The sequence below is a fragment of the Pseudorca crassidens genome, chromosome 6, assembly GCF_039906515.1.
Source record: "Pseudorca crassidens isolate mPseCra1 chromosome 6, mPseCra1.hap1, whole genome shotgun sequence".
NCBI lineage: Eukaryota > Metazoa > Chordata > Mammalia > Artiodactyla > Delphinidae > Pseudorca > Pseudorca crassidens.
The window spans coordinates 88428247-88453472 of NC_090301.1; the positions used below are offsets into that span (position 1 = coordinate 88428247).

At 35.9% G+C, this 25226-nt stretch overlaps 1 protein-coding gene across 1 annotated transcript in view; it reads left to right on the forward strand.

The window, feature by feature from the left end:
* LRP1B (LDL receptor related protein 1B) overlaps positions 1-25226 on the forward strand; it is a 1616178-nt gene that overhangs the window by 802568 nt on the left and 788384 nt on the right. Inside the window, exons 9-11 of the mRNA XM_067742376.1 lie at positions 13872-14094; positions 17127-17298; positions 20593-20736. Of these exons, the coding sequence (XP_067598477.1) occupies positions 13872-14094; positions 17127-17298; positions 20593-20736 (539 nt within the window). The remainder of the gene's footprint in view (positions 1-13871; positions 14095-17126; positions 17299-20592; positions 20737-25226) is intronic.

Genomic DNA, 25226 nt, shown 5'->3' on the forward strand with positions numbered 1-25226 from the left:
GCTGTATAGTAGGTCCTTGTTTATCTATAATATTTTATATACAGTAGTATGTATATATTAATCCTAAACTCCTAATTTCTCTCTCTCCCTGCCCTCGCCATCCCCTTTGATAACCATGTTTGTTATCTATGTCTGTGAGTCTATTTCTGTTTTGTAAGTAGTCCTTGCTTTTAAATTGCTTATAATCTAATACTGGATTTCAAATAATTTGTGTAGTATACCTCATAAGTGAGATTATCTTTCACAAGGAGTTTGACGATTTCTTCATGAAATGAATTTACCTGAACTCAGTGCTTTAACTTTAACCAATTAACTTTCACTTTAATGATTACACTCAGATGAGCATTTATGTACATACTGGTATAGGTTCTAATGGAAATGGAGAAATCTGTCTTAAAAAACTTCTCATAACTATTGATTAAAAGAGGGAGAGGAAGAGAGGAAGGGAAGATGGAAAAAAAAAACAAACTCGGATTACAGGTTTTTAGAGCATCATTCTTTGCACAGTTATATAGTGTGCTCACATACAAAAAAGCTTGTGAGTCTGTTGTGCTCACTCTCAGTTAGCAATTTTGACGCACTTTACTTATGAGTGTTATCATCTTTATTTGCACATGGAGGAAAATTGATGCACATGCATCAATTAACCTTTCACAGTCTCTCAGCACATTAGAGCTCTACCTACAGTTATTTCAATGGTCCAAATCCTCCAGCAGAAACTTAAAAGTACAGTGTTGTATTGCTATCATTTGTTTATCAGACAAAAATATTTTGTATACTATAGACACAACTGATTACTTTTCCCAAAACTTTTACTTTCTATTTGGAAAAGCAAGGTAGAAAGTCTAAATACTGTTTTTGGTATTTATAAATGATAGTTAAAATTCAATATAATTAGAACTATAGGAATTTTAGTTTTTTAAGCATGTAACACTACAGGAGAACAGAGAAATATTGAGAGGAAGTTGAGCACAGCACATTTCCATAAATGAAGAGACCTGGAGTTTTAAACCAAACCTTGTAATTAATTATCTATATATGATACTGGACAAAACATTTCATCTCTCAGGCCTTTATTATAATTTACTAATTCTACTATCCAAGGTGGAGAAAATATAATTTCATCAGGGTAGTATAGAGGTCAACATTAGCTCAGAGTTTATTTTCATTTGGTACAATTTACCACTGCCTTTTGAATTTGATTTTTTTTTCCTTTGGATAGCATCACTTGAAGTAAATCTTTGTTTAGCATTCCTGATTTCTGGTTAGCAGACCCACTACCTAACATAGTAGTTTAAAAGCGGCCTTAACACATTCCCTGTGAGAAGTTTAAGGTCAGATATGAGCAAAGAGAGAATACTTCTTACACTTACGTTAGCCTGCAGTTGGGCAAAATCATACAGCACAAAGCCTATTTTAAAATAAAGTGTTGAATATCTCATGTAATTTATTGACTACTGTACTGAAAAAGAAATACAGAATGGTTGCATGGGTACAGAATGGCTGTAAGCGTATTGGTCGTTTCCCCTCGTGATCATGTGGTTGACTGAGAACTGTGACTGCTGTCACTGCCCAGCATCATATGAGAGTAAGTACCACATATTGCTGGCCCAGGAAGACATTAAAATTCAAAGTTTGAAGTACAGTAGCCCCCTCTTATCTGCAAAGGATACAATTCCAAGACCCCCAGTGGATGCCTAAAACTGGGGTTAGTACTGAAGCCTATATATATTCTTTTACTATACTGATGGTTGGGTAGCATATACAGCATGGATGTGCTGACAAAGGGATAATTCATGTCCCGAGTGGGACAGAGCAAGGCAGTGTGAGATTTTATTACACTATTAAAATGGCACATCATTTAAAGCTTATGAATTATTTCTGAAATTTTCCATTTAATATTTTTGGACCATAGTTGACCGTGGGTAACTGAAACCGTGGAAAGTGAAAACATGGATAAGGGGGGCTACTGTATGGTTTCTACTCAATGAGTATCACTTTCATACCATTGTATAGTCAAAAAATCATAAGTTGAACCATAATTAAGTCAGGGATTATCTGTATGTGTGTGTGTGTTTCATATATATATATATATATATGAAACAGGTCAACTGGCAGATGGAGATTACATATATTTCTAATGGCTCATTGCTTTTATTCATAATGGGATATGAACTTACTTTACTTGTGCTGTTCCCTGTGGCAAAGCAAAATAAAGTTCGGGAGCATTTATTGGAATTGCAGATATTGTAATCTTAAACTTCTGAATTTTCTGAGTATTGATAAAAATCATTGATTACTCAAATGAGTTTTTATTTAAATCAAACAAAATTATTTTATAGTAGTCATATCTGTCTTTTAAATTGCTAACTTTCCTAAGTAATAATTTCACAATGCCTTTGTTGTCAGTAGAACATTTGACTTCTGTTTCTCCTGTAGTGGTGATAGGTATTTCAGCTACCATTTACCTTAACAATGAATATTTATCATATAAAAATTTTTCAGTTATATATGTTAGAAAACTCCATTTAAATCAGCTTAAGCAAAAAGGAGAAATTTAATGGCTCAGCTTCCTGAATAAAACAAGCAGTGCTGACTTCGTTCGGCATGGCTGGATGGCTGGATTTAAGGATCCAGAATATGTCCTCAGGACCTCTGTTTTTTCTCCTTTGGGTTTGCTGACCAAATTGGTTCACTGCTATGCTAATTACCAGTTAGCTGAACTGTCAATTTCTATTTTAAATTCTTACTTAATGGAGAGGTATTCTCCTAAATAATTTTTAGACACTGTGTCAGTCAGAGTTCCACCAGAAAAAAAAAAAAAATACAACTAGTAGGAATAATAAATATGTATAGTTTTCTTGTAAGGAATTGGTTTATGCAGTTGTGGGAGCTAGCTAGTTAGATGAAAATGCTTAGGGCGGGCAGTTGGGAAGGCAGGCTGGAAGTATTGAACAAGAGCTGATGCTGCAGTCCACATTTGGAATTTCTTCTTCAGGGAAACCTTGGTTCGGCTTTTAAACTTTTCAACGGATTAAATCAAGCCCATCCAGATGATTGAGGATCATCTTTACTTAAAGTCAGATGATTCTAGATGTTAATCACATATACAGAACACCTTCACAGTAACACCTATGTTGGTGTTTGACTGAAAAACTGGAGACTATAGCTTACTAAATTGACATGGAAAGGTGAATATTATAGACACTGATGTAGAAGAAAAATGTCATGAAGGGTGAGAAGCAAACAATAACCTGCGACTTTTCTAGGAAAAATTCTAATACAAGATTTAAACAATCTGTTCTCTTTGCAAAACTAATTGGCCTCCAAGTTAGAAATTACTAAAATTGGGAAAAGATCACCATGATTGAATAGCCTAGTTTTAATTCTTTGACTATGACACTAACAAGAGTTTGTTAGAAGATACGGATTCTGTCAATTAACAATCTGCAACCCAACCATCTCTGAGTATTCATAAGTTGTAAAGCTCATTTATCTTCAGTGATATTGCTCCTCATTCCCTCTAGAAGTAGAGGTTAGATACCTTAGAATTTCCTGTTGTATTCCCAGAACCTTGAGCTCAGTAGGTGCTAAATTAATATCTCTAGGGGGCTTCCCTGGTGGCGCAGTGGTTGAGAGTCCGCCTGCCGATGCAGGGGACGCAGGTTTGTGCCCCGGTCCGGGAAGATCCCACATGGCGCGGAGCAGCTGGACCCGTGAGCCATGGCCGCTGAGCCTGTGCGTCCGGAGCCTGTGCTCCGCAGCGGGAGAGGCCACAACAGAAAGAGGCCCGCGTACCGCAAAAAAAAAAAAAAAAAAAAAAAAAAAATTCTAGGAAGAAATGATGGATAGGGAGGGGAAGGGAGAACTGGATAAAAAATATATTCCAATATTTTGCCGTTATTAATCATGTCATAGTGAATAACAGTACATGTCTTGTCTCTTGTGAAGATGCATCTTCAAGATGAATTTCTGAAACAAATATTGCTGGATGAAAGAGATTTTAAATGCATATTTAATTTTGTTAGATACTCCTCAAATTCCCACCACAGTGATTGTAGAAGTTGGAGATTTCAGCAAGCTCTCCAGATGATTATTGCACACAGTAAAGTTTGAGGATCACTGTTTCAGAACATGGATATTTACCTTTCTGAGTATTAACCCTTTGTCCAAAAAATACACCTATAGGAATACGTATTTGCTGGCATACTTGTCAGTTTGTACAGCCTACAAAACTGGTTGTCGATGGAACCCCTAAAGGTCACCCTGGTCAAGAAACCCTGGTCTAACAGCATCTATCAATTATTCAAATACCTGTTTTGCCAACTGAACAAGGACAGTTGTTTCCCTTCATCAGCTTCCTTTGGTCTCTGCAGTCTTAGCCATGCTTAGCCTGCCCTTGATCCTGCCTTTCTACTTAAAACTAAATCAAGAAATTTGAATAATGTCACTTATGAAGAAGTTATTGCTTTATAGGAGGTTTGCCTTATTTTTCCAAGTATATCTGCTCTTCGCAGCTAGGGAAGTGAACATCAAAGAAATCTTTATTTTCTACAGTGTGGTTTTATCTACGTAACCATATGATTTTATTGTCACTGCAATATTATTGTACATATTATTCCAACAGCAAACCGAGATGGGCACACAAGTATAAACAATAAATAATATATTAAAAAAAAAACTATGCTGTAGTTAAAGTTTCATTTTCACCATGCTATTTTTTTCCTCCATTTAGTAAGAATTTAAAGTAGAAATTGACAGTTCAACTAACTGGTAATTAGCATAGCAGTGAACCAGTTTTGTTCAGCAGTCTACAACTTCATGGATACTTACCTTAGCTGCCTCTGAGACAGCCATCTGTGTTATTTCAGCTCAGAAAAATGCCTTTATAAACCAGTAGGACTTCCTTAAGTGCAGAAATTAGGCTATACATCTCTGCATGTTTCAAAGTGCAACTTTTTCACGTCGAATATATTGCTGCAAATATTCTACTGTTCCACATGAATCGAGTATATTGAGCATGAGCTTTTGAGTACTGACATCCTGCATCCTGACCCCCGAAGGAGTCCTAAGATAGCATTGCCCTTGGTCATGAAAAGTAATATGCCCAAACTAAAATGCGTTCTTCGTATTAAATGGAATGACACCTTGAGGTCTTACAGACAGGCAGACTTCCTGAGAAAAATCTGGAGGCTCAATATATTCCATAAATATATTTTATGAAAGTTATTATAGTACTAGAATGCTGCTCTCTAATCATCCTATTTTCACCCAATTAACTAACTATCAAGTCCTGTTGACACAGACCCCAAAATATATCTTGAATCTCTTTCCTCTTTTCCATTTACCCCTGTGCTAATGCATACCTACCAAACTGGCATCTCCTTATCTAATCCATCCAACATTCTCAGTCCATCTTCCTCATGGGGAACATCATTACATTCTTAAAATTACTGTTGATTATATAAATACCTTACTTTAAGGAAAGAAACAAAACTTTTGCCACATTCTGGGAGTAGATGGTCTAACCCCCTTAGGAATACATCCAAGTGCTATTATAACCTGGTATCTATAGGTAGGTTGACTTTAATACTGAGGGGATGCCATTAAAAATGAAAATTGGCCAGACACAGGAATACTAAATCTCATCATGAACTAATATCACTACTGCCTACAAGTTCTCCAAAGGGAATTATGTGCAAAAGAGGTCAATGCGATCAAACTGAGGCAAAGCCATAATTTATTATTAGCGAATGATTTGGGCCCAGAGAATTACAGTGAGCTACTCTGGATAATGTGGAAAACCAACTTATTTTCATATGCTAGAATGGCCTTATCCATATTTTTTGCCCCTTTAACATAATTTTAAGTCTGAGTTTTAGATTTTATTTTCCAATATGAGGAAGTCAGTCCAGAGCTTATACAGATATATGTAGATGTATAGATAGAGAGAGAAACTTAGTACGGGCAGATACATAGTTAAGTTGTGAGCATACAATGCTGAATAAAGCAGATATGACCTTTGTCTTCTTGGAGATTGTAGTCTACTTAGTAAACAGATCTTAACCTTATCATTGTGTGTGTATGTGTGTATCTATTTTATGCAATTAAATAAAGAAGAGTGTGATAAAAAATACAGAATGCCATGAGATTCTATCAGGCAGACTTAATTGGTATTGGAAAAGCAGGAAATGTCTTTCATAGAAATTGACGTTAACTTGAAAACTAAAGCCAAGATCAGAATAGCATGGTAGAAATTACTTTCCAGACTTGGAGACAGAATATGTGAAGTGGAGAAAGGAAGAAAATTTGTGGATTGTTTAAGGCACTGAAAGATGATCAAGGTATTAGAATTTTATAGAAGGATACTGCTAGATGGCCAAGGTATTAGAAGCAGGGAAATATATTACTAGATGGAGCTGGAGAGATAGGCAGAGACTAAGAACATGCAACCATTGTGGGCAGTGTTAAGAATATGAGGTTTTATTTCGACTGTTAGCAGCTATAGAAGGGTTTTATAATACATAATCCACCTTGAGGATGGATACAGCCTATTTGTGAGACCCTCAAAAAACAGAAGATGGTGCAAGATAAGAAGAGAGTAATATCCTGGAATTAGTATTGGAGAAGGCACTGATTTTATATCTATTCCTGAGGTTCTTGTAAGAAAACCACATTTTCAGTGACTGCTGGGAAAGGGTGACCTCAAGAGATGCTAAGTTTCACTAAGTTTCAGTAAAGGCAAAAAGGTGGAATGAACATTCAAAGTATAGTCTTAGGATATTGAGGAGTTTGTGATCATAGAGTAGGAGATTCAGAGGGCAGATCAGAAGGATTTGGGTAGGAAGAGAGGAGTTTGTATCAGTGGATAGAGGTTAGGCCGCCCTACACTTGGAGCAGAGACCTGTATAAATAAGGGTGAGAATATTGAAAAATTTTGTTTTAGATATAGATGGGTCTCTAAGGTTTCATTTACAGCCTGAGAATAATGGCTGCCTGGGAGTCGAAATGTTAGGCCAAGTATGTTATTATCTTTTAGGTGGTTAGATGAGGTAGTTGCAATTTAAGTGTAGCCATGGCTGGTAGGCATGAATGAGTGAACATAAACCAAGTGTCAGGCAACGTCAATCCAGGGAAAGAGGATTAGGTATTAATCCCACTGTGTCCCAATCTATGTTAAACACTGATGAAATATCTATGTGATGAAGAGAAAATGAAATAATAATACAATAATATGCAAATCTTTCTGTTTCTCCACTTTTTTTTATCACTTCCTTTTTACAATGGCAGGTTTATTACTTGCTGAGTTAACTCCTAGCTCTCAGAATGTGGAGAATGAAAAACAAATGGAAAGAAAAGCCTAAGAGACAAATTTGTTTAAAATAATAAAAAGATGAGTTAGAGGCAGTGTTGGGGTAAGATGGGGACTGAGAGAGGCTGTATTTGAATTTGTGAGAGAGTTTAGCCAGATTGAATTTAGGAAGGACAGTTGGATATCTATGTCTTGAATAATATATTAAGTTTTTAAAAAATGAAGAAAGATGGTTTTTAAAAATTATTGTCCATTATTAATATCCTTCTTCTCTGTGTTTTCATGGGAGACAAAAGAAAAAAGTTTCGGATGCTCTCTGTTTATATATTTATTTTATATTTACGTATTTATGCCAAGTTGGGGTTATATGAGGATTACATGTGAACATTATAAAATGATTGCTTTGTATAGAGTTAGCATTTCAATATGTATTTCCTAAGGCAGTATGATGTTTGATTGTTCAAAATGTTCAGTGCAAGAGTTATCTGAATCTTCAAACAGAACATTAAACAAGGTAGTGTTTTACTCCCGGCACGTTAGCTTCCGAGTACAGAAACCCACTGAAGCCAGCTCAGATGTATTTGGATCTCCCAAGAGGATATGGAGACTCCCATGGGTGTACATAACAAAGGACCCAGGACTCCTGGGTCCTAGAGAACTCCTTGCCCAAGCACCACATGGCTCCTGCCATCCCTTCTCTATCTCATGACTCCCCTACTTCTTTACACAGGCTCTGGTATTCCTCCTCTCTCAACGCCCCCAACCCCTCCCCACCCATGTTAGCACAGCTGCCCACTAGGTGAGCTCCACACTGTTTGGTTTGGGTTAGTGAGAGAAAGGGTCTTAGTGATTCAGCTCAGCCTATGATTTGGTTTCAGTTCCATCACACGTCCCCCCTTGGCCTCAGTATCAGTAACCAGCGGAGGGATAATACTGGCACATAGGGCTGCCCCTCTCAGGAGCACTAACTGAGTGGGGCAGGTTCAGGTAAATAAGAATGTTGACTGACATATCTAATACAGTAACACTTCTGGCGGGATTATTAGTGGGAATGTTTCCAGAATATGGAGTAGCCAGCTGAGAGAAGGAGTCTATGTCAAGTTTCATTTCTGTGTGTTTATGTATGAACTGAAAACCAAGTTCAAGAGAGATTTTTCAAACAATGAAAGCAAAAACCCCTATCAAGGAAAACTCAATAAATAACTGTCTTGAACAGTCTTGGCTAAACAGAGAAAATAGTTTGTTTATCTTCCACATCCCTTAAGCAGCAGGAGCTGATAAAAATTGAATTTAAACTGCTAACTCCAAAGACTCATTACCCTTTAATACTCACAATTGCATTTTAGAATTACGATGCTAAATATTTAATATTTCTACTTTAGTTCTGAGTATACTTTAATTACTCTGTATAATGTAGAAAATCACTTTCTTGCTCAATTTTTGTATATACAATGGAAGAAAAAATAAAGTTGTATTACTATTGATGTTATTTGGATTACACAGTTATTTTTAAAACAAGACTGAAAAATGAAGTTTCTAATGTAATCCTTGCTAATAAAGACACATATCATTTTCCTGAAATGTAAAGATATGAAATTCTCTAATTTAACACATGATTAATAAACATGGAGGGTTTGCTAGGCCCTAATCAGAACAATGATTTTTTTTTTTAATCTAGCAATATGTGGCCCTCTAGTTTTATGTCTCACTCCCCTCTCATTCATTTCTTAACCAAAATCTTGTTGTGTAACTTCATTTTTCAGCAGTTAAAATGAATGATAGATAATTTATTGTGAGGACTCTGAAGATTTCTAAATTCCATCATTAAGCTATAATCAAAATGTTAGGGGTAAGAATGATGACACAAAACCAGGGTTGACTATGCAGTTAAAGGATGTGGATAGGACACTGATCTGTTTAAATTCCCATTTGTTCTTTTGGACAAAGTACAAAAAGTAGGGAAGAATCATTTAAAATAGATATCACTGGGACAAGTAAGTCTTATATTTATCAGCTAAAGAAAAAAAGTACGTGTTTTAAGACATCAGTATGTGTAACGACTGCTTTGCCTTAAAGCATAAGGACGATTAGGGTCGTAACTCTGTAAGCACGGTGCTCTGTCACTGTCGGTGAGTGCTCCCTTTGTGACTTTTGATTTATGTCAGGCAAGTTTACCGACAATACTCGAAGTTTCTTACTATCCCCAATTGTATAAAAAAAACATATATATCTGTAGTAAAATAGGACTAGTCATGTAATCAACAAAGACGTCAGATAAAATCAGTTTCCCATATTAGATGAGATAAGGAAACCAAAATGACAAACTCCTATTTACTACAGCTGCCAAATTGTAATGAATGAACTGGGTGAATAATTAAAAGTTTGAAAGAAATGTTCCTGTCCTTTACGAACTAATAGTTAAACATATCTTAGAGACAGTAGTTGGGATGTTGTCTTATTTTAATTTTAATTTTTTTGTTAGTGGGAATTGAATAGAATGACATTTAAAAAAGAAGTGAAGAATAAGAGAATAGCAATCTCAATTCAATTTCTTCTTTATTCTGGAGAATAAAAAATAATTGATATCGCAGGAAAGAACAGGGAAAGAAGAAATGTCAGTATTGCAAATCAGAGGGAATGGAGCATCGGACAGATTTGGGAATGGTCTCCACCAATCACCATGAGCTGGACACACGGATTGCTACACTGGGGTCTCGGCTGTACTAGAAGCAGCAAAAGATACTTGGTTTCTGGTGGGAGGAGCTGCTGAAAGTGTGACTGAGAACCCTGGAAATTAAGAGAGTTAAATGTTCAGAAACACTGAATAAGATGGAATAAATGAGATTTCAAACCACCATCTTTGCTTCTTTTTAGGGAGTTTGTGGAATAGAGCATAGGCTTACCTGTTGGTTTCTAAGCCCAGAGGCAGAAACAGTGAAGTACAAAACTATTACATTTCAGTTCAAAAAGCATAACGTAGTCGAATTATGAGAAAAATCAGGCAAACTCAAGATAGGGATATTCTTCAGCACAACTCACATTTACACGTTAGAAATGGTGACATCATGAACAAAGGAAGGCTGAGGAACTATTAAAAATTAAAGGAGTCTAGAGAGAAAAGACAGTTAAGTGCAATATACGATGCTGGATTGGATTCTAAATTAGAGAAAAAAAAGGAATTTTTAACATATAAAACATCATTGGTCAACAGGCAAAATCTGAGTAAAAGCTATGCATTGTATCAGTGTTAAACGCATTCAGTTTGATAGATGTACTGTGGTTGTGCAGGAGAATGTCCTGGTACTCAGGAGATGGAGGCTGAAGTTTTAGATGAAGAGAATCGTCATGTCTGCAATTTACTATCAAATGGTTAAGAGAGTACTAGAAATAGCCAGAGGAGAAAAGGTGAACAAATGGTGAATCTAGGTGAAGGGTATAGACATTCATTCTATAATTCTTACAACTTTTCTGTAGGTTTGAAATTATTTCAAAATAGTGAGTTAAAAACAAAAGGTGTGACGAATATTTGTGTTATGGCTCCGACAGTGGCTATCCAAGTGGATTTTGAGCCAGTGTCATGTGTAAACTAGAAAAAATCTGACCCTTCTATCTCATAGGTAATTATTAAGATCAGTGAGACAATGGGGTTCACAGAGCACTATTTCCTTTTTCTAAAATTTGGACAAATATTTTATAAGAAAGAAAAGTGAGTTTTTTCAACTCAGTTACATTTATACCACGAGTGAAATTTAGTTAGGTTTTAGATAATTAAAACTTTAGCTTTTGTTTATAATTTTAATAGTCATACCTTAATTAAAGAATGCCCTGAGAATAAAGCTTTTCTCTGTAATAACAATAGATAATTTTAAACTAAAATTAAACAGTACTAAAACAAGCAAAGAAACATCTACAGTCATAATCACAGTCATAGTCATGTGACATAATCATAGTCACAGTCATAATCATGTGACTCTGGGTATTTATTGCTTGCAGATTTATGATCTTAGTGTTACATCCTGGAGAATACTTCCATTTCTTGCACTTCAATTACAAGTGAACAGAGCTCAACATAGTCAGTATTCTGAAATCTGGGGAAGTTAAATTTGATGTAAAGACCACCTTTTACATCACCACTCAGCACTAGTTATTCTGCTATGTGCTGGAAGTACAATGACCAATTCTTTACTGTTTCTTCTAGCTCAATGCCATTTCACATACCCAAAGTCCTCCTGTTCTTTTGATTTTATACTTCCATTAAAAGGGCAAAATTTTGGTGAATCATGTATTTGTACATTTTTTTCATATTTTGGCTTAAGTTTATTCAGATGGGGAGATTACCTCAACCGGTTTTATTATGACCTGGAATAAATATGAGAATCACTTGAATCATTTGTGCAATATTGGTCAGTATCACTGAAAATCTTGCACAAATTATTTACATTTTCCTGACCTCCTTCATTATCATCTGGTTCACTCTTCCTCCATAACTAAACTTTTCAAAGAGCAGTACCCAAAATTACTAGTGTTTTAACAAATACCAAATTCAATGACATCTCGATCTGTATTCTTTCTTAAAAAATTTTTGGGAAGTGATTGACCCAGCCAGCCAGTCCAATTCTCTATCATGGAACTTTTCTCTCTTAGGCCTCGATAAGAGTCTGTGTTATCTCTTTGACCATAACCTCAGATCTTATTTGGTCATCTTTCTTCAACAACATGCCTCCAAGTTTCTTGGCTTGGCACTCCTCTTTTTTTCCTTTTAGGATCACGTGTAATTAAGTCATCTCAATGTGACTTGAGAGAAGTTCCCATCTCCAGGCTCATGTTTCCTCTTCAGCACTCTGTAGATAGTGCAACCACCTACTTCATATGACTCTATACATAGTCTGTACATAACATGCTATACACAGTGGGCCAGAGCCTCTAACTCTCTATCCCAAAGCCAAGCTACCTGCACACCAGCATCTATTCAGTTCTGTGAAATGGACCAGTCAGAAAAGGAAACTATGAAAGGACAGGCATTTTGGTATGAGGTGAGGAAGAGAGTATCTTATAATATGAATAGTGGGCAGTGTTCTACGGTAAGGAAGAGGGAAACTAGGTAATCGTAACAGTAACTTGAGATAACTATGAACAAACTGATTAACAAGTGAAGAAGGAGGAGATGAAAGATGGAAGCAGGAAGAGATAGTGATAGAGATGAGAGAGAGAATGAGCTAGTGCAGGAGTAGAGGTCAGAGCATTTAGCATGACAATAAAACATAGCACCATATGCCCTTTTATTTTGTTCTTCACTGGAATAGAAAGCTCTTCACCTGAATGACATGTCATTTGAAAATAATTTTTAACTTATTGTGATAAATTGATCTTTCAAGAATACTTGGGGAAATATATACTCATAATAAAATCTGACTCACACTGTCACAAACCAGTACGCATTAATGTTGAAACAAATTAGTCAAAACCTCCCACAGCAGAAAGAGCTAAAGTTTAAGTACTCTTTAGCTTAAAAGATACCCCATACTGTTAGATGATGCAACAATGTTGAGAAAAGTCACTAAAAACTAATTCACCAAGTTTGTAAAATCAAATATTCTATACTCTAGGTAATCTTAATATTGCTCAGTCACTGGAAATCAGATTATTCTTGAGATTGTATTTAAGTCAAGGCAAGATGGTCTTCCTTTTACAAATGTAATTTACTCTCATGAGTAGGTGATCTTGTTATAATATTGTCAGGTTAATTGAAATTGATTTGTGTTTACTAAACATTGTGAATACTAATCAAATATTAGACACTGAAGCGTTGGAGGTATTTAAACCTTTGACACACGCTGTTTGTGCTTCCTAGAAGGATTTATTGTCTCAGAAGTCAACATTGCTTTTCAGCCTTTTCTTCAAAAATTATATAAAGACAAAATGAAAAGAAACGGCCTGCATTTGCTTTATGATATTTTATAAACTGGGAATATTTGGGAGGATTTGGCATTGGTTTGGGGGGAATTATTTATATTTTATTTCCACTGTTACAAATAGCACATTTGCTTTTCCATCTGCTTAATTCCATTCCAGGTTTGCTATTCTCTACCACTCATAGCTTCACTGAGCTCCACATAATAGCTTTTATAGGAGACAGGCATTACCAGGCAATTTGAAAAGCAGGTTGAAGATAAAGCCTGATAGCTCACATACCCTGGCCTGGTGACTTGGTTCATTTCTGAAGCTTATTCCAAATGGGCCTCACACATCTCCTGCGGTATATGTGTATTGGCTCTATGAAGCTTAAAGAAACATTTCCCCTAATACAAAAATAAACCCATCATAATCATTCATTTTGGGGAAATTTTACAGTTGTTAGTTAACCTGCTCCCTCATGCCCTGCAATATTCATTAGCAGATTTCTCTGTTTATGAGTGATATTATATGGAAATGGTTATGGGAAGCTAACAGATGTAACCACTGAAATAGATTAGAAGGAAAAGTTCTGTTTTTTACAGATGGTTCTATTGAATATGCTTCCCCCCTCCCTCCACTTTAACATTTAGTTTTCTTTCAACAGAAAACTTTTCTTTACTGACTATGGGAATGTGGCCAAAGTGGAGCGATGTGACATGGATGGGATGAACAGAACAAGGATAATTGATTCCAAGACAGAGCAGCCAGCTGCACTGGCACTAGACCTAGTCAACAAATTGGTTTACTGGGTAGATCTTTACTTGGACTATGTGGAAGTAGTGGACTATCAAGGAAGAAACAGACATACTATCATCCAAGGCAGACAAGTAAGTAGAATTTGGTTCGGAAATGCAGCTAAGGTAATAAAATGGATGGTATCATACTAGGAAGAAGATTGAAAATTGCAATGTTGAAAATTTCTTATGAAGTCAAGCTGCAATGGGTCATAAAAACTGCGATGTGTTTGCTATATGGGAGAATGTTCTTTACACAGTGTACTGTGTACTCCATAGTATGGGGCAGGGGAGGGGGCTCTCTCCCCCTCTTTCCCTCTATTAAAAAAAGAAAAAAGCACACAAAACGGAAACCAACTGAAATAAATCAAAAAACAACAAACGAAACCCAAAATGCTACACTAGTAAGAAAGAAAAGTATTAGAGTAGGACAGTAAATATGACCTACTTACTAAAAACTAATTTAAGTAGTTCATTTGTAAGAAACTGAACTATCATCTGTCCCATGTGGCATTGGAGATATATATTTTTTTCTGCTAACAATGCATATGCTGGCTCACAAAAGTATCATTATTATTTTAATAGGTTGGATTAAATTTTGCCTTCTGTTGTATTCAGGTACTTCCTAAAATAAGAATTTTGTGAAAAGCACTGAGGTCAAAATTTTTCCCATCTGTATAGTTATCCCCTTGCTGAATTACAAGTTTTTGCAAATAACACTCAATAAACACCTGAAGGAGATCTCTAAGTGGAAATAAGCCTTATTCACTAGTTTCCTTTTTAAATTCAATTTTACCTCACTGATCTCACTAATTTTTTGTGAGATTCTCATTCTGTGGAGCTGAAATAAGTGACTCTGTTTTCTTTTGCAGTGCAAGGCACGAATATCCTGTAATTGTCCTGTAAAGTTACTTTGCCTTTATAATCAGCTTTTAAGAATGAAATGTTTTCACTTCCTTGGCAGATAAAAAAATGCACTAATCTGGGTGGTTAAAAAAAATGTCCAATATTAGAGGTGAGGTCACTTATTTCTCTCACCTTTGACTGTCCTTAAAACTTTGATTTCCTTGGCAGTCTAGTTATGACGTCAGAGGACCTAGTCTCTAAAATGATTATGATGGACCTTCTTTTTACGTATATGTATTTAAAATTTTAAACCTTGAAACAAGAATGAGGAATTCAAATGATCTTCCCCATGACTACTTTTAAAAGCTTTTTAGTATCTGAAGTTTTTAATTATTCCTTTTTTTAACCATTTCTATTGCCTGTGTTTTGCTGGTTCCCTACACATATGCTCACTCTGCCACTACGTAATCCAACAAAGATAAAATTTTGTATTTGTCCTGTAGGCAGAATGGTCTACTCACCACACCAAGCTCCTGCCACCTTTGTTGGGGGTAGTTAGCAGACCAGGCAACAATGTAGGTACTATATGGTAAACAAACCCTTCTGAAGGAAAGCAGAGAGGCAGTGAGTAAAATTTGATGGCTACTGTGTGAACGTGTTTCTCTGCCCTCACCAGTTGCCCCCTCTGTAGCCATGCTTCCTTTCTCTCCTGAGGCTTGGATTGGCAATTACATAGACAGCAATGTGTTTAGGCCACAGTCGCACACTTCCAGATGACTGGCCCCAAACTTTAAGCAAAGCATGCATCAAATAAATGGCAATTAATGGAAGACTTCAGCTTGCTTGTAATTCTTACAGGAAAAAAAAGTATTGCCCAGATCAAAATTGGGTCATAGATATATTTAGTGAATATGATGTCAGTTATGTGGAAAATATTATTAGTAAATACACACATGCCTCCCCCTACAAACACTTACTGGAGAGTAATACTAACACTGAAAATGATTATTGGGGCTTTAACATAGAATGATTCTCCCCCTTAATTCCTAACTTTCATTTGTAGCCTAGACATGAAGAAAGGAAATACGTCCAAAAACAGCGCGAAAAGCCAGTCTTCTTTTACTCAACATCTCCTGAGAGGATCAGGAATAGTAATAAAGAGACATGTAAGCTAGAAAGATAGCAAATCAAATGCTTTTGCTTAAGGTATAGAACTGGCATGATTTCCTAAGTAGAAATTTTTGTGATTTTGTTTTCTATAAAATTTTTTTACAGTCAAACCATGCATAACTTCTCAAATTCTCTTGACTACAAATCTATACGAAAAGTACACTAGAAGTACAATATAATGCCAAACGATAATGACAAATGCTTTTTCATCAAAATCTGTACGGCAAATCAATTGACAAATCTACCATACCTCGGTCCAGAACCATTTTAAATTGAGTATACTACAAGGCATGCCCAAAGGCAATGTGCCTAGCATGTGCCTTTTTGTACGAGAAAATCAGTATACTTATTCTTCCTTTGCTTTACTGGAAGCTTTCCATCAGTTCAAGAAGTCTATTCTTACCCACAGTCCCCAAGACCTGTGCCAAGGAGGAGAGTTACACTGTTAACTGTGAAGTGTCGTGGAGAGCAGTAAACATTGGTATTCTCAAATCAGAGTTCCATTTTCATTATGAATAGGCTTTAGAAAGAGTGCAATTTCTGAGTAGAATGCTGACATTTTCTTTACAATTATTCCAAATATGTGATTTTGTTGTTTACTGTTTTCCATGCTGGGGCTGCTATTAGTCTAAATGTAACCTGTATTTTTAAAAAATGGGATTTTCAAAGGTGTTTTCTCATCAGTCCTTTCACAGGTAAAGCAAGCCTTTTACAGATTCTACATATCCATGGCTATATGAAAACATAGCCCACAAAAATATATCAAATTTTACATAACAGTGCCATAAGCATGTTATTGAATATGTTTGAAAGTTTGGTTCTCACTAGGCTTTGAAAAGTAGCTACTGAACATGTTTTCTTAATGAAACATGAATAAAATTCTCTCCCATACATTGGGTAGTGCTTTAACCACTACTGCATAATGTTTTATTCTCAGAGAAAAAGTTTAAATTAGTGAAATGTCAAATTCTATGAGAGAAGATAAATGATAATATGGTTGTGACTCTCCAACTATGGGAATTTTCCACAGGAGTAAATAGCCATCATTTTTTCTTTCAAGTTGAAAGCAACATAATTAAAAATCACAGTCATTTTTGCCCTTTTTATAGGTCAAACATCTTTATGGTATAACTGTGTTTGAAGACTATTTGTATGCAACCAATTCTGATAACTTCAATATCATACGGATAAACCGATTTAATGGCACTGATATTCATTCATTAATTAAAATGGAAAATGCTCGAGGAATCCGAATCTATCAAAAAAGAACTCAACCAATAGGTAAGATGCAAGACTTCTTCATAGCCTTCACAATGGCAAACTGAACGGGGATATGGTCCTTGTGCCTTTGTTTGGTGTTAAAGTGGGTGAGCCATAAATTCTCTGTTTTGATAGCAAAAATGTACATGTCTGCATGATAAAATGGAACAGAGCTCCCTTCCCAAGTCTAAATGACAAATTGTTCAGTTGCTATTGAATTGTTTCTACAACCATAGAATTAAAATGACGGCTAGAGTTAGATTCAGGAAGGAACTTGCACTCGATGTATGCATACAGGAAACCCAGATGCTAAGACTTTAGGGAATTTTTTTATGCATTCTGGGAAACATTTCAAATTAGATGATTTCCTTGCAGTATCTGTCTAGTTTTTATTGCAGTCACTGGGGTCTCTTGACTGAACATCCCAATCATTCCTTAACACATGTTAAATAAAAAATAATTTTTAACGAGAAGGCTACAACATTTCTAAGTATTCCTCAAAAACACTAACTACTTTGCATTGTAGGTTAGTGATGCTTGTTCATCAATACAGTTTAGGCTCAATCATATATAGAATAATGTAACATACAAAAACTACCACCCAAATGTCCGTCATCTTTTTGTGCTTCAAATTAAAACGGATTTAGAATTATCTAACCATTAACATAAATTCAGCTTGGGCAATGTATTATCACATATACATATTGTGTTTACAGGAAATTCAAATTTTGAATTCTGTAGGTAACCTTATTAGGGTTTTATATTAGGATTTATTAATTCACCAATTATTCATTGACCATTTACTATGTGCCAGGAACTATTCTATGTCCATTGAGAATATAGTTGTGATAAAACAGACCAAAACATCATTGCCTCTGTGAGATTTGCATTGTTGTAAAGAAGACATAATTTTAAAAAACCAAGTAAATTATCATTCTATTAGAAGATAGTAAGTGCTATGGAAAAAGGTAAAGCAGATGAGTGTCAGGAATGGGGGTAGTTTTCAATTTTATATTGGATGGTCAGAGGAAGTCCCATTGAGAAGATGAAATTGCATGAAGACTTTAAGTACTTAAAGGAGGAGAGAGGCAGCTAGAAAGATGAGCACACACAAAAACCATGAGGAAGAGCATGCTTGGATTGTTTAGGGAGCAACAAGGAGACCCATAGGTCTGGAGCAGAGTGAAAAGAGGAAGAGAAGTAGGCAATTAAGCTGGAGAAATGAAGGAGGACCATAACAAGTAGGGCCCTGCGTACAGTTGTAAAAACCTTTGCTTATACTTTTAGTGAGATGGGGAGTCCTTAGGAAGCCTTAAGCAGAAGAGTCTCATAATCTGACTGACTTTTTAAAGGAATCAGTATGGCTGCTATATTGACAATAGGCTGTCAGGGACAAGGGTGGAAAGTTAGAGATGATGGTGGATTGGACCATGATGGTGGTAGTGAAGGTGGTGAAAAGTGGCTACTTAGACTCAGAATATATTTGAAGGTAGAGCCAACAGCATTTCTGAATGGATTTGATGTCGGGTGTAAATTTAAAAAGAGGCAAGGATGATGACAATTAGGCTGAGCAACTGGAATAATTGAGTTATTTTTGAGATAAAGAAAACTCAGTTTGGAGCAGACTGGGGGCAAAGAGAAAATGTATAATTTTTACCTGTTATTTTGAATTTCTGTCATAAATTCAGGTGGAGATTTCAAGGAGGTATTTGAATATGTAAGTCTGGAGTGCAGGGGCAAGTCCAAGCTGAACAAAACAATTTGAGAGTCATTGGCATATAGGTGACATTTAAAGCCAGGAAAATGGTTGTGGTCACCAAGGAAGTAACTATAGATGGAGAAGAAAAAAGTTCCAAATAAAGCACACTGGGACACTCCAACAATGAGAAGTCAAAGACAATAGGAAGAACCAAAAGAGGAGACTGAGAAGAAGCTTGTTACATTCAATTGGCCATTGGATTTAGCAGCATGAAACTCATAGGGATCTGACAAGAGCAGGTTGCAGTGAAGAGATGTCTGGATAGAGAGGATCTGGGAAAGATAGGAAGGAAAGAAATTGTAGAAAATGAGCGAGGATAACTTTGAAAAGTGTTGATATTAGGTGGAGCAGAGAAATGGGCAGCTAATTGAAGGATTGCTGTGGGAATTAAGGTTAAAATTAGGGTTTTTTACCCCCCCCCCAAGATGTGGAAATAATGGCACATTTGTATGCTGATGGGCATGATCCAATGCAGAGAGCAAAAGTAATGAAGACAAGACAGTGAGAAACTGGAGAGTTGCTAAGTAGGAAAGAGGAGATGTGATCTAGTATAGACATGGGATGAGACTGGAAAATAAAAGCAACACTCTTGTGCAAAAAACTAAACTACATTTCAGTTATCTTTTCATTTAGAGAATGCAGAATACAAAAAGAACATAGCACAATTTTCAAAAGCATGTAAGTTTTAATATTAAAAGAAAATTGTCATATTACTCATGACAATTCCAAGAAAGTCGTGATTGAAAAGAAATATAATTACAGTAATACATAAAATCTTACTGGTATTATTCCTACTACAGCATTTTCTCTTTGGCCTTTCTTCTTTTCATCCTCTCCATACAGTACTTTTCCTATTTTTGTTTCTTCTCCACTGTCTACACTCATAAAACAGCCTTCTATTCCATAACCTCCACATGAAGACTCAGCCTTCTCCTTTTGACAATTATAGTCACACACACACACACACACACACACACACACACACACACACACAAAATTCATTTTGTGGAAGGGTTCTCCAAATGGCAATGGACTCAAAATTGAAGAAAAAAATTTATCTCAGCACTTCTCAATAAAGGTAATCACTGAAGCACCTATCTATTATATGGGCACCTAAATTTATCCTAATTTAGGTGCCCATATAATAGATTATTTCAGAAGAAATCCTTTCTCTGCCTAACTACCTAACCTAGGATATTTTAACAGTATTTTTTTTATATTTGCCAGAAAAGTGTATTTTTTAAAAGTACAATAAGCATGTACCAAAAAACCATGTTACTTTTATTTTGCTTACATGTAAACAGTTCAGGTTAATATAAAAGCATTTTATCTTCTCAGAATTTTTTTAAAAAATAGACTTAGGAGGATTTTGGCGAATCCCTACCTTTTCTTTTTTGGGGTTTAAACTCTTTTCCAATTGATTATGATACAAAATATTTGGGTATATAGATTTTTGCTAGGATTTCCTCTTGCACTGTCAAAGTTTCAACATACTGATGCACATAATTATCTTGTCTTTGGAGAATTTCAAGCATGCTCTTTTTCATTTGTTGTAGTCAGAAGCCATGCATGTGAAGTGGATCCATACGGAATGCCAGGGGGATGTTCACACATCTGTCTGCTCAGCAGCAGTTACAAAGCACGGACCTGTCGCTGCAGGACTGGCTTCAACTTGGGAAGTGATGGCAGGTCATGCAAAAGTACGTTATTGAAAATCAAACATTTGCCAGCAGCTAATGCTTCAGAATAGGGTTCTTAGTATTAATTAGGAGCATCAGCATCAGTAATAACGTGAGACATCATCAGGCCAAATTTGCCTGTGAATGTGTACAAGCCATTTTTCTCAAAATCAGTATTTAGTTGTTTTTTTTTTTTCCTCTTTTGTATGTGTGTGATAATGTGAATGAGAAACCTAATTGGGCTGTAGAGTCACCAAATTTATGGATCTTTGGGAACCGTACTTTAGGGAAGATTTTTAGGAAGATCCTTTCCTTAATTCCCTAAAGAATGTTCATGATCTAATGAGCCTGAATCATCGGTTAACCAGATTTTCTCTTTTTTGAACCAAGATTCTGCCTCTAGTAATAGGTGTGTTTAGTCCAACAAAAATCCACATTAAGTAATATTTCACTTTATCCAGCATTGGGGATGAAATTCATTTCATTATTTCACTTTCCAAGTAACTGGAGCTATACTAATTAAATATCAATCTCTTTAACAATTTTTTTAAAAAGTTATCTAGTAGTTGGACATATCTTTGTTTTATTTTTTGAAATATGCTAGAATAACTTAATTATTCTTTATTTAAATAAGCTAATAAATATTTTTCACACATTACTCTTGTTAAGTTTAAATTTTTACACAAAAATTAATTAAGTTCTTTACTTAGGGTCCGCATAATCAGATGTAGTTTTAATAACCCTCATAGAAATGGTGTCCATGTGGAGACTGTTGGTTTTTAGATGTCCCACAAATACCATAATTTTTAAGATTATGATGACTGCTTTTTTTTTTTTTTTTTTTTTTTCGGTACGCGGGCCTCTCCCTGCTGTGGCCTCTCCCGTTGCGGAGCACAGGCTCCGGACGCGCAGGCTCAGCGGCCATGGCTCACGGGCCCAGCCGCTCCGCGGCATGTGGGATCTTCCCGGACCGGGGCACGAACCCGTGTCCCCTGCATCGGCAGGTGGACTTTCAACCACTGCGCCACCAGGGAAGCCCCTGATGACTGCTTTTTACAGTGTATATTTTGTCTTGATTTATTTTTGTCTGTGCTCCCTCTCTGACCACTGCCCTGCCATCTCTTTTGCTTTCTTATCGTATGCTTGCTGAGGACTATGAAATGAGATCTCTAAATTTGTTATAATTTTAAGTCTAAGTGGTTAGAATTCATAGTGCAAATATTTTTAAATTGAGAACCCAAGAGACTTAACTGTGATAAAATACATGCCTTTTAGTACTTTTTTTTATGTCCAGCTTTGTATCAAATGCTAGGAATGTAGAGACACCAGCTCTCATGTTCAAGAAATCCTCTGGATAATTGAAGGTTTTGTGTCAGAAGCCTCAAGATAGGGGTAGTTTTGTGTGCGTGTGTGTGTGTGTGTGTGTGTGTGTGTGTGTGTGTGTGTACCCAGCCTTTAAACTGCTCTGGTTACCACTTGGGAAGTGATGGCATGTCATGCAGAAATACAGTCATGCACATTTATGCATACATATATACATGTGTGTGTATATATGTATATGTACATTTATATATGTGTACACACACACACATATATAACACATATACACACACACATATATACACAGACACGTTTGGTGGAGAAACATAAGATCAGAGTTGCATAAGCTTCAATCATGCCTAATGTAGTGATCAATCAGGGTACATTTACATTTAAATTAACAGAAACAATTCTAGCTATTTTAAGCAGAAAGGATCAAACACAAATAGGTACTTACAAAATCATTAAGAAGCCTGAAGCAGCAGCTTCTAGACTGGGTCTTGGGAACTTTCCTCAAAACCACCACAAACTAGCCTGGCTTAAGCTGGAACACCTACGGTAATCAGAAGTTAGGGCATCGGGAAGCCACAAATGGCAAACATGGTGTTTCAGAAACACACCATCTTAGCTGAGATCTAGGGATTAGGAAGTTTGCACCAAAACTATTAGCTCCAGAAATAATATGTCATACTGGAAAATAAAACAACAAAAAAAACACAGCACAACAAAAAGATACCCTCTTCCTTGTCTCTTGATATACAGAAAGGAAAAAGACTGATGTGGAAAAATTCAGTTTCTCCATCAGATAAATACCAGCAGAAGCAACAAAAGTGGTCTCATTTCTATATTCCAAACTCAAGCTAGTACATCTGACTTTAGGTACTTAAATCAAAACTAGAGCCTAGAGCCATGGCTATATCGGTGTCTGTGAAATGTAGTTTTTAGTTTTCAATTGTCTATGGTATAGGAAAACACATTAGAAGAAACTTCAGGTAGTGAATGATTGAAAAAAGTGACTGAATAAAACAATGGGAAAAATAGTTACCATTCTTATTTAAAATATACATACACATGCACACGTGCACATACACATATACACACATACATTAAACCAATGAAGTATTGTGCCAGGTTTACCAATTAAAGCATCAATTAAAAATACAAGCAAAAATAAATGTTAGCAAGAAGAGATATGGTGAAACCAGCATTCTTATGCCTTGCTAATAGAACTGGAAATTGATACCACTATTAGACATTTGATAATAACATACAAAAGAGATAAAACTGATAACATCCTTTAACAAGTTATCCTACTTTTGACTAAAGAAATCCATTGTAAATGTATGTATAATAACAAAAAACCCAGAAGCAATCTAAATATCCTACAGTACATAAGTAGCTGACCATATTATGTTGCCTCTCTAGCAGGGAACATGATGCTGCCATTGAAAAGAATGTTTTGAAGACCTTTTAATGACACAACAAAGTATTGTTAAATTTTTAAAGTTAAGTAGTAAAATGCATATATAAGATCCCAATTTTTTAAAAAACAAAAGTATCTATGCATATGATGTTGGTAGGGAATACTCAGGAATGTTAATTTTCAAATGAATCTACTTTTAAATAATGTAAGATAGGGGCTTCCATGGTGGCACAGTGGTTGAGAGTCCGCCTGCCGATGCAGGGCACACGGGTTCGTGCCCCGGTCTGGGAAGATCCCACATGCCGCGGAGCGGCTAGGCAAGTGAGCCATGGCCGCTAAGCCTGCGCAACCGGAGCCTGTGCTCCGCAACAGGAGAGGCCACAACAGTGAGAGGCCTGCGTACCGCAAATAAATAAATAAATAAATAAATAAATAAATAATGTAAGGTAGTATCTTTAAAGAAAATAACAAGTAGGTAGACACTGAGAGGTTGTGAGGGTAATGAGAAAGAGGGATGTTAATATTCTTTACCCAGTAATTCCACTTCTGGAAATGTATACTAAGAGATATGGGAAAAAGCATATCTCAGTGTTATAATAATGGAAAGATAAAATCAACTGAGGAGTGATTTGGCAAATATCATATATTGATCACACTGAAGGAATGTAAGACAAAAATAATGGATCAGGGACTTCCCTGATGGCATAGTGGTTAAGAATCTGCCTGCCAACGCAGGGGACACGGGTTTGAGCCCTGGTCTGGGAAGATCCCATATGCGATGGAGCAACTAAGCCCATGTGCCACAACTGTGGAGTCTGCGCTCTACAGCCCGCGAGCCACAACTACTGAGCCCACGTGCCACAACTACTGAAGCCTGCATGCCTAGAGCCTGTGCTCTGAAACAAGAGAAGCCACCACAGTGAGAAGCCCGCCCACCACAACGAAGAGTAGCCCCTGCTCACAGCAGCTAGAGAAAGCCCATGCACAGCAACGAAGACCCAACACAGCCAAAAAAAAAAAAAAAAAAAAGAAAGAAAGAAAGAAAAGGATCAGCACAGAATATAATCTTAATGCTAAGGTTTAGTAATAAAAGAAGAATACAAAACATATTCTCTTCTATATTAGTGTGCATTAGAAAAATAACTACATAAATTAAATTTGAAATAGTCACACCAATGAAAATGAATGATACTGCAACAACCATAGATGAATATAAAGTATGTAATAAGAATAAAATTAATAGCACACATGCAATTCAAACACGCAAAATTAAACAGTCTACTGTTGGGAAATACAAACAACATATGTGGCAAAACTTCTAAAAAATGCATGGTAAACATAATAACCATATTATTGTATATAACCAGAGATACTGGATGTCTCTGGGATGGAAGGGGGGTGGGTTTGGGGCATGTGTGTGCATTCTAATGTTCTGGAAATATTCTTAAGATCTCTGCTAGGTACATGAGATTTGTTTTATTTTTTATTCTTTAAATATTAACATTTTGTAAATATTTATATATATTTAATACTCATTAACACTAATTTTAAAAGAAAACAAGAAAGAAAATACATAAAATGATTATATAGTTTGCATTGAGGGTGTTGAGCTTATGAGTAATTACTTATTTTTTTTCCTCCAAATTTTATAATGTAATTATTTTAATTTACTAAGAATCTCACTATGGTATGGTTATCCAAATATAATAGTCATATGTATTCTCAGTTTTCTTAATAAAACCTAGTATGTTTTCCTTTCCATATGAAG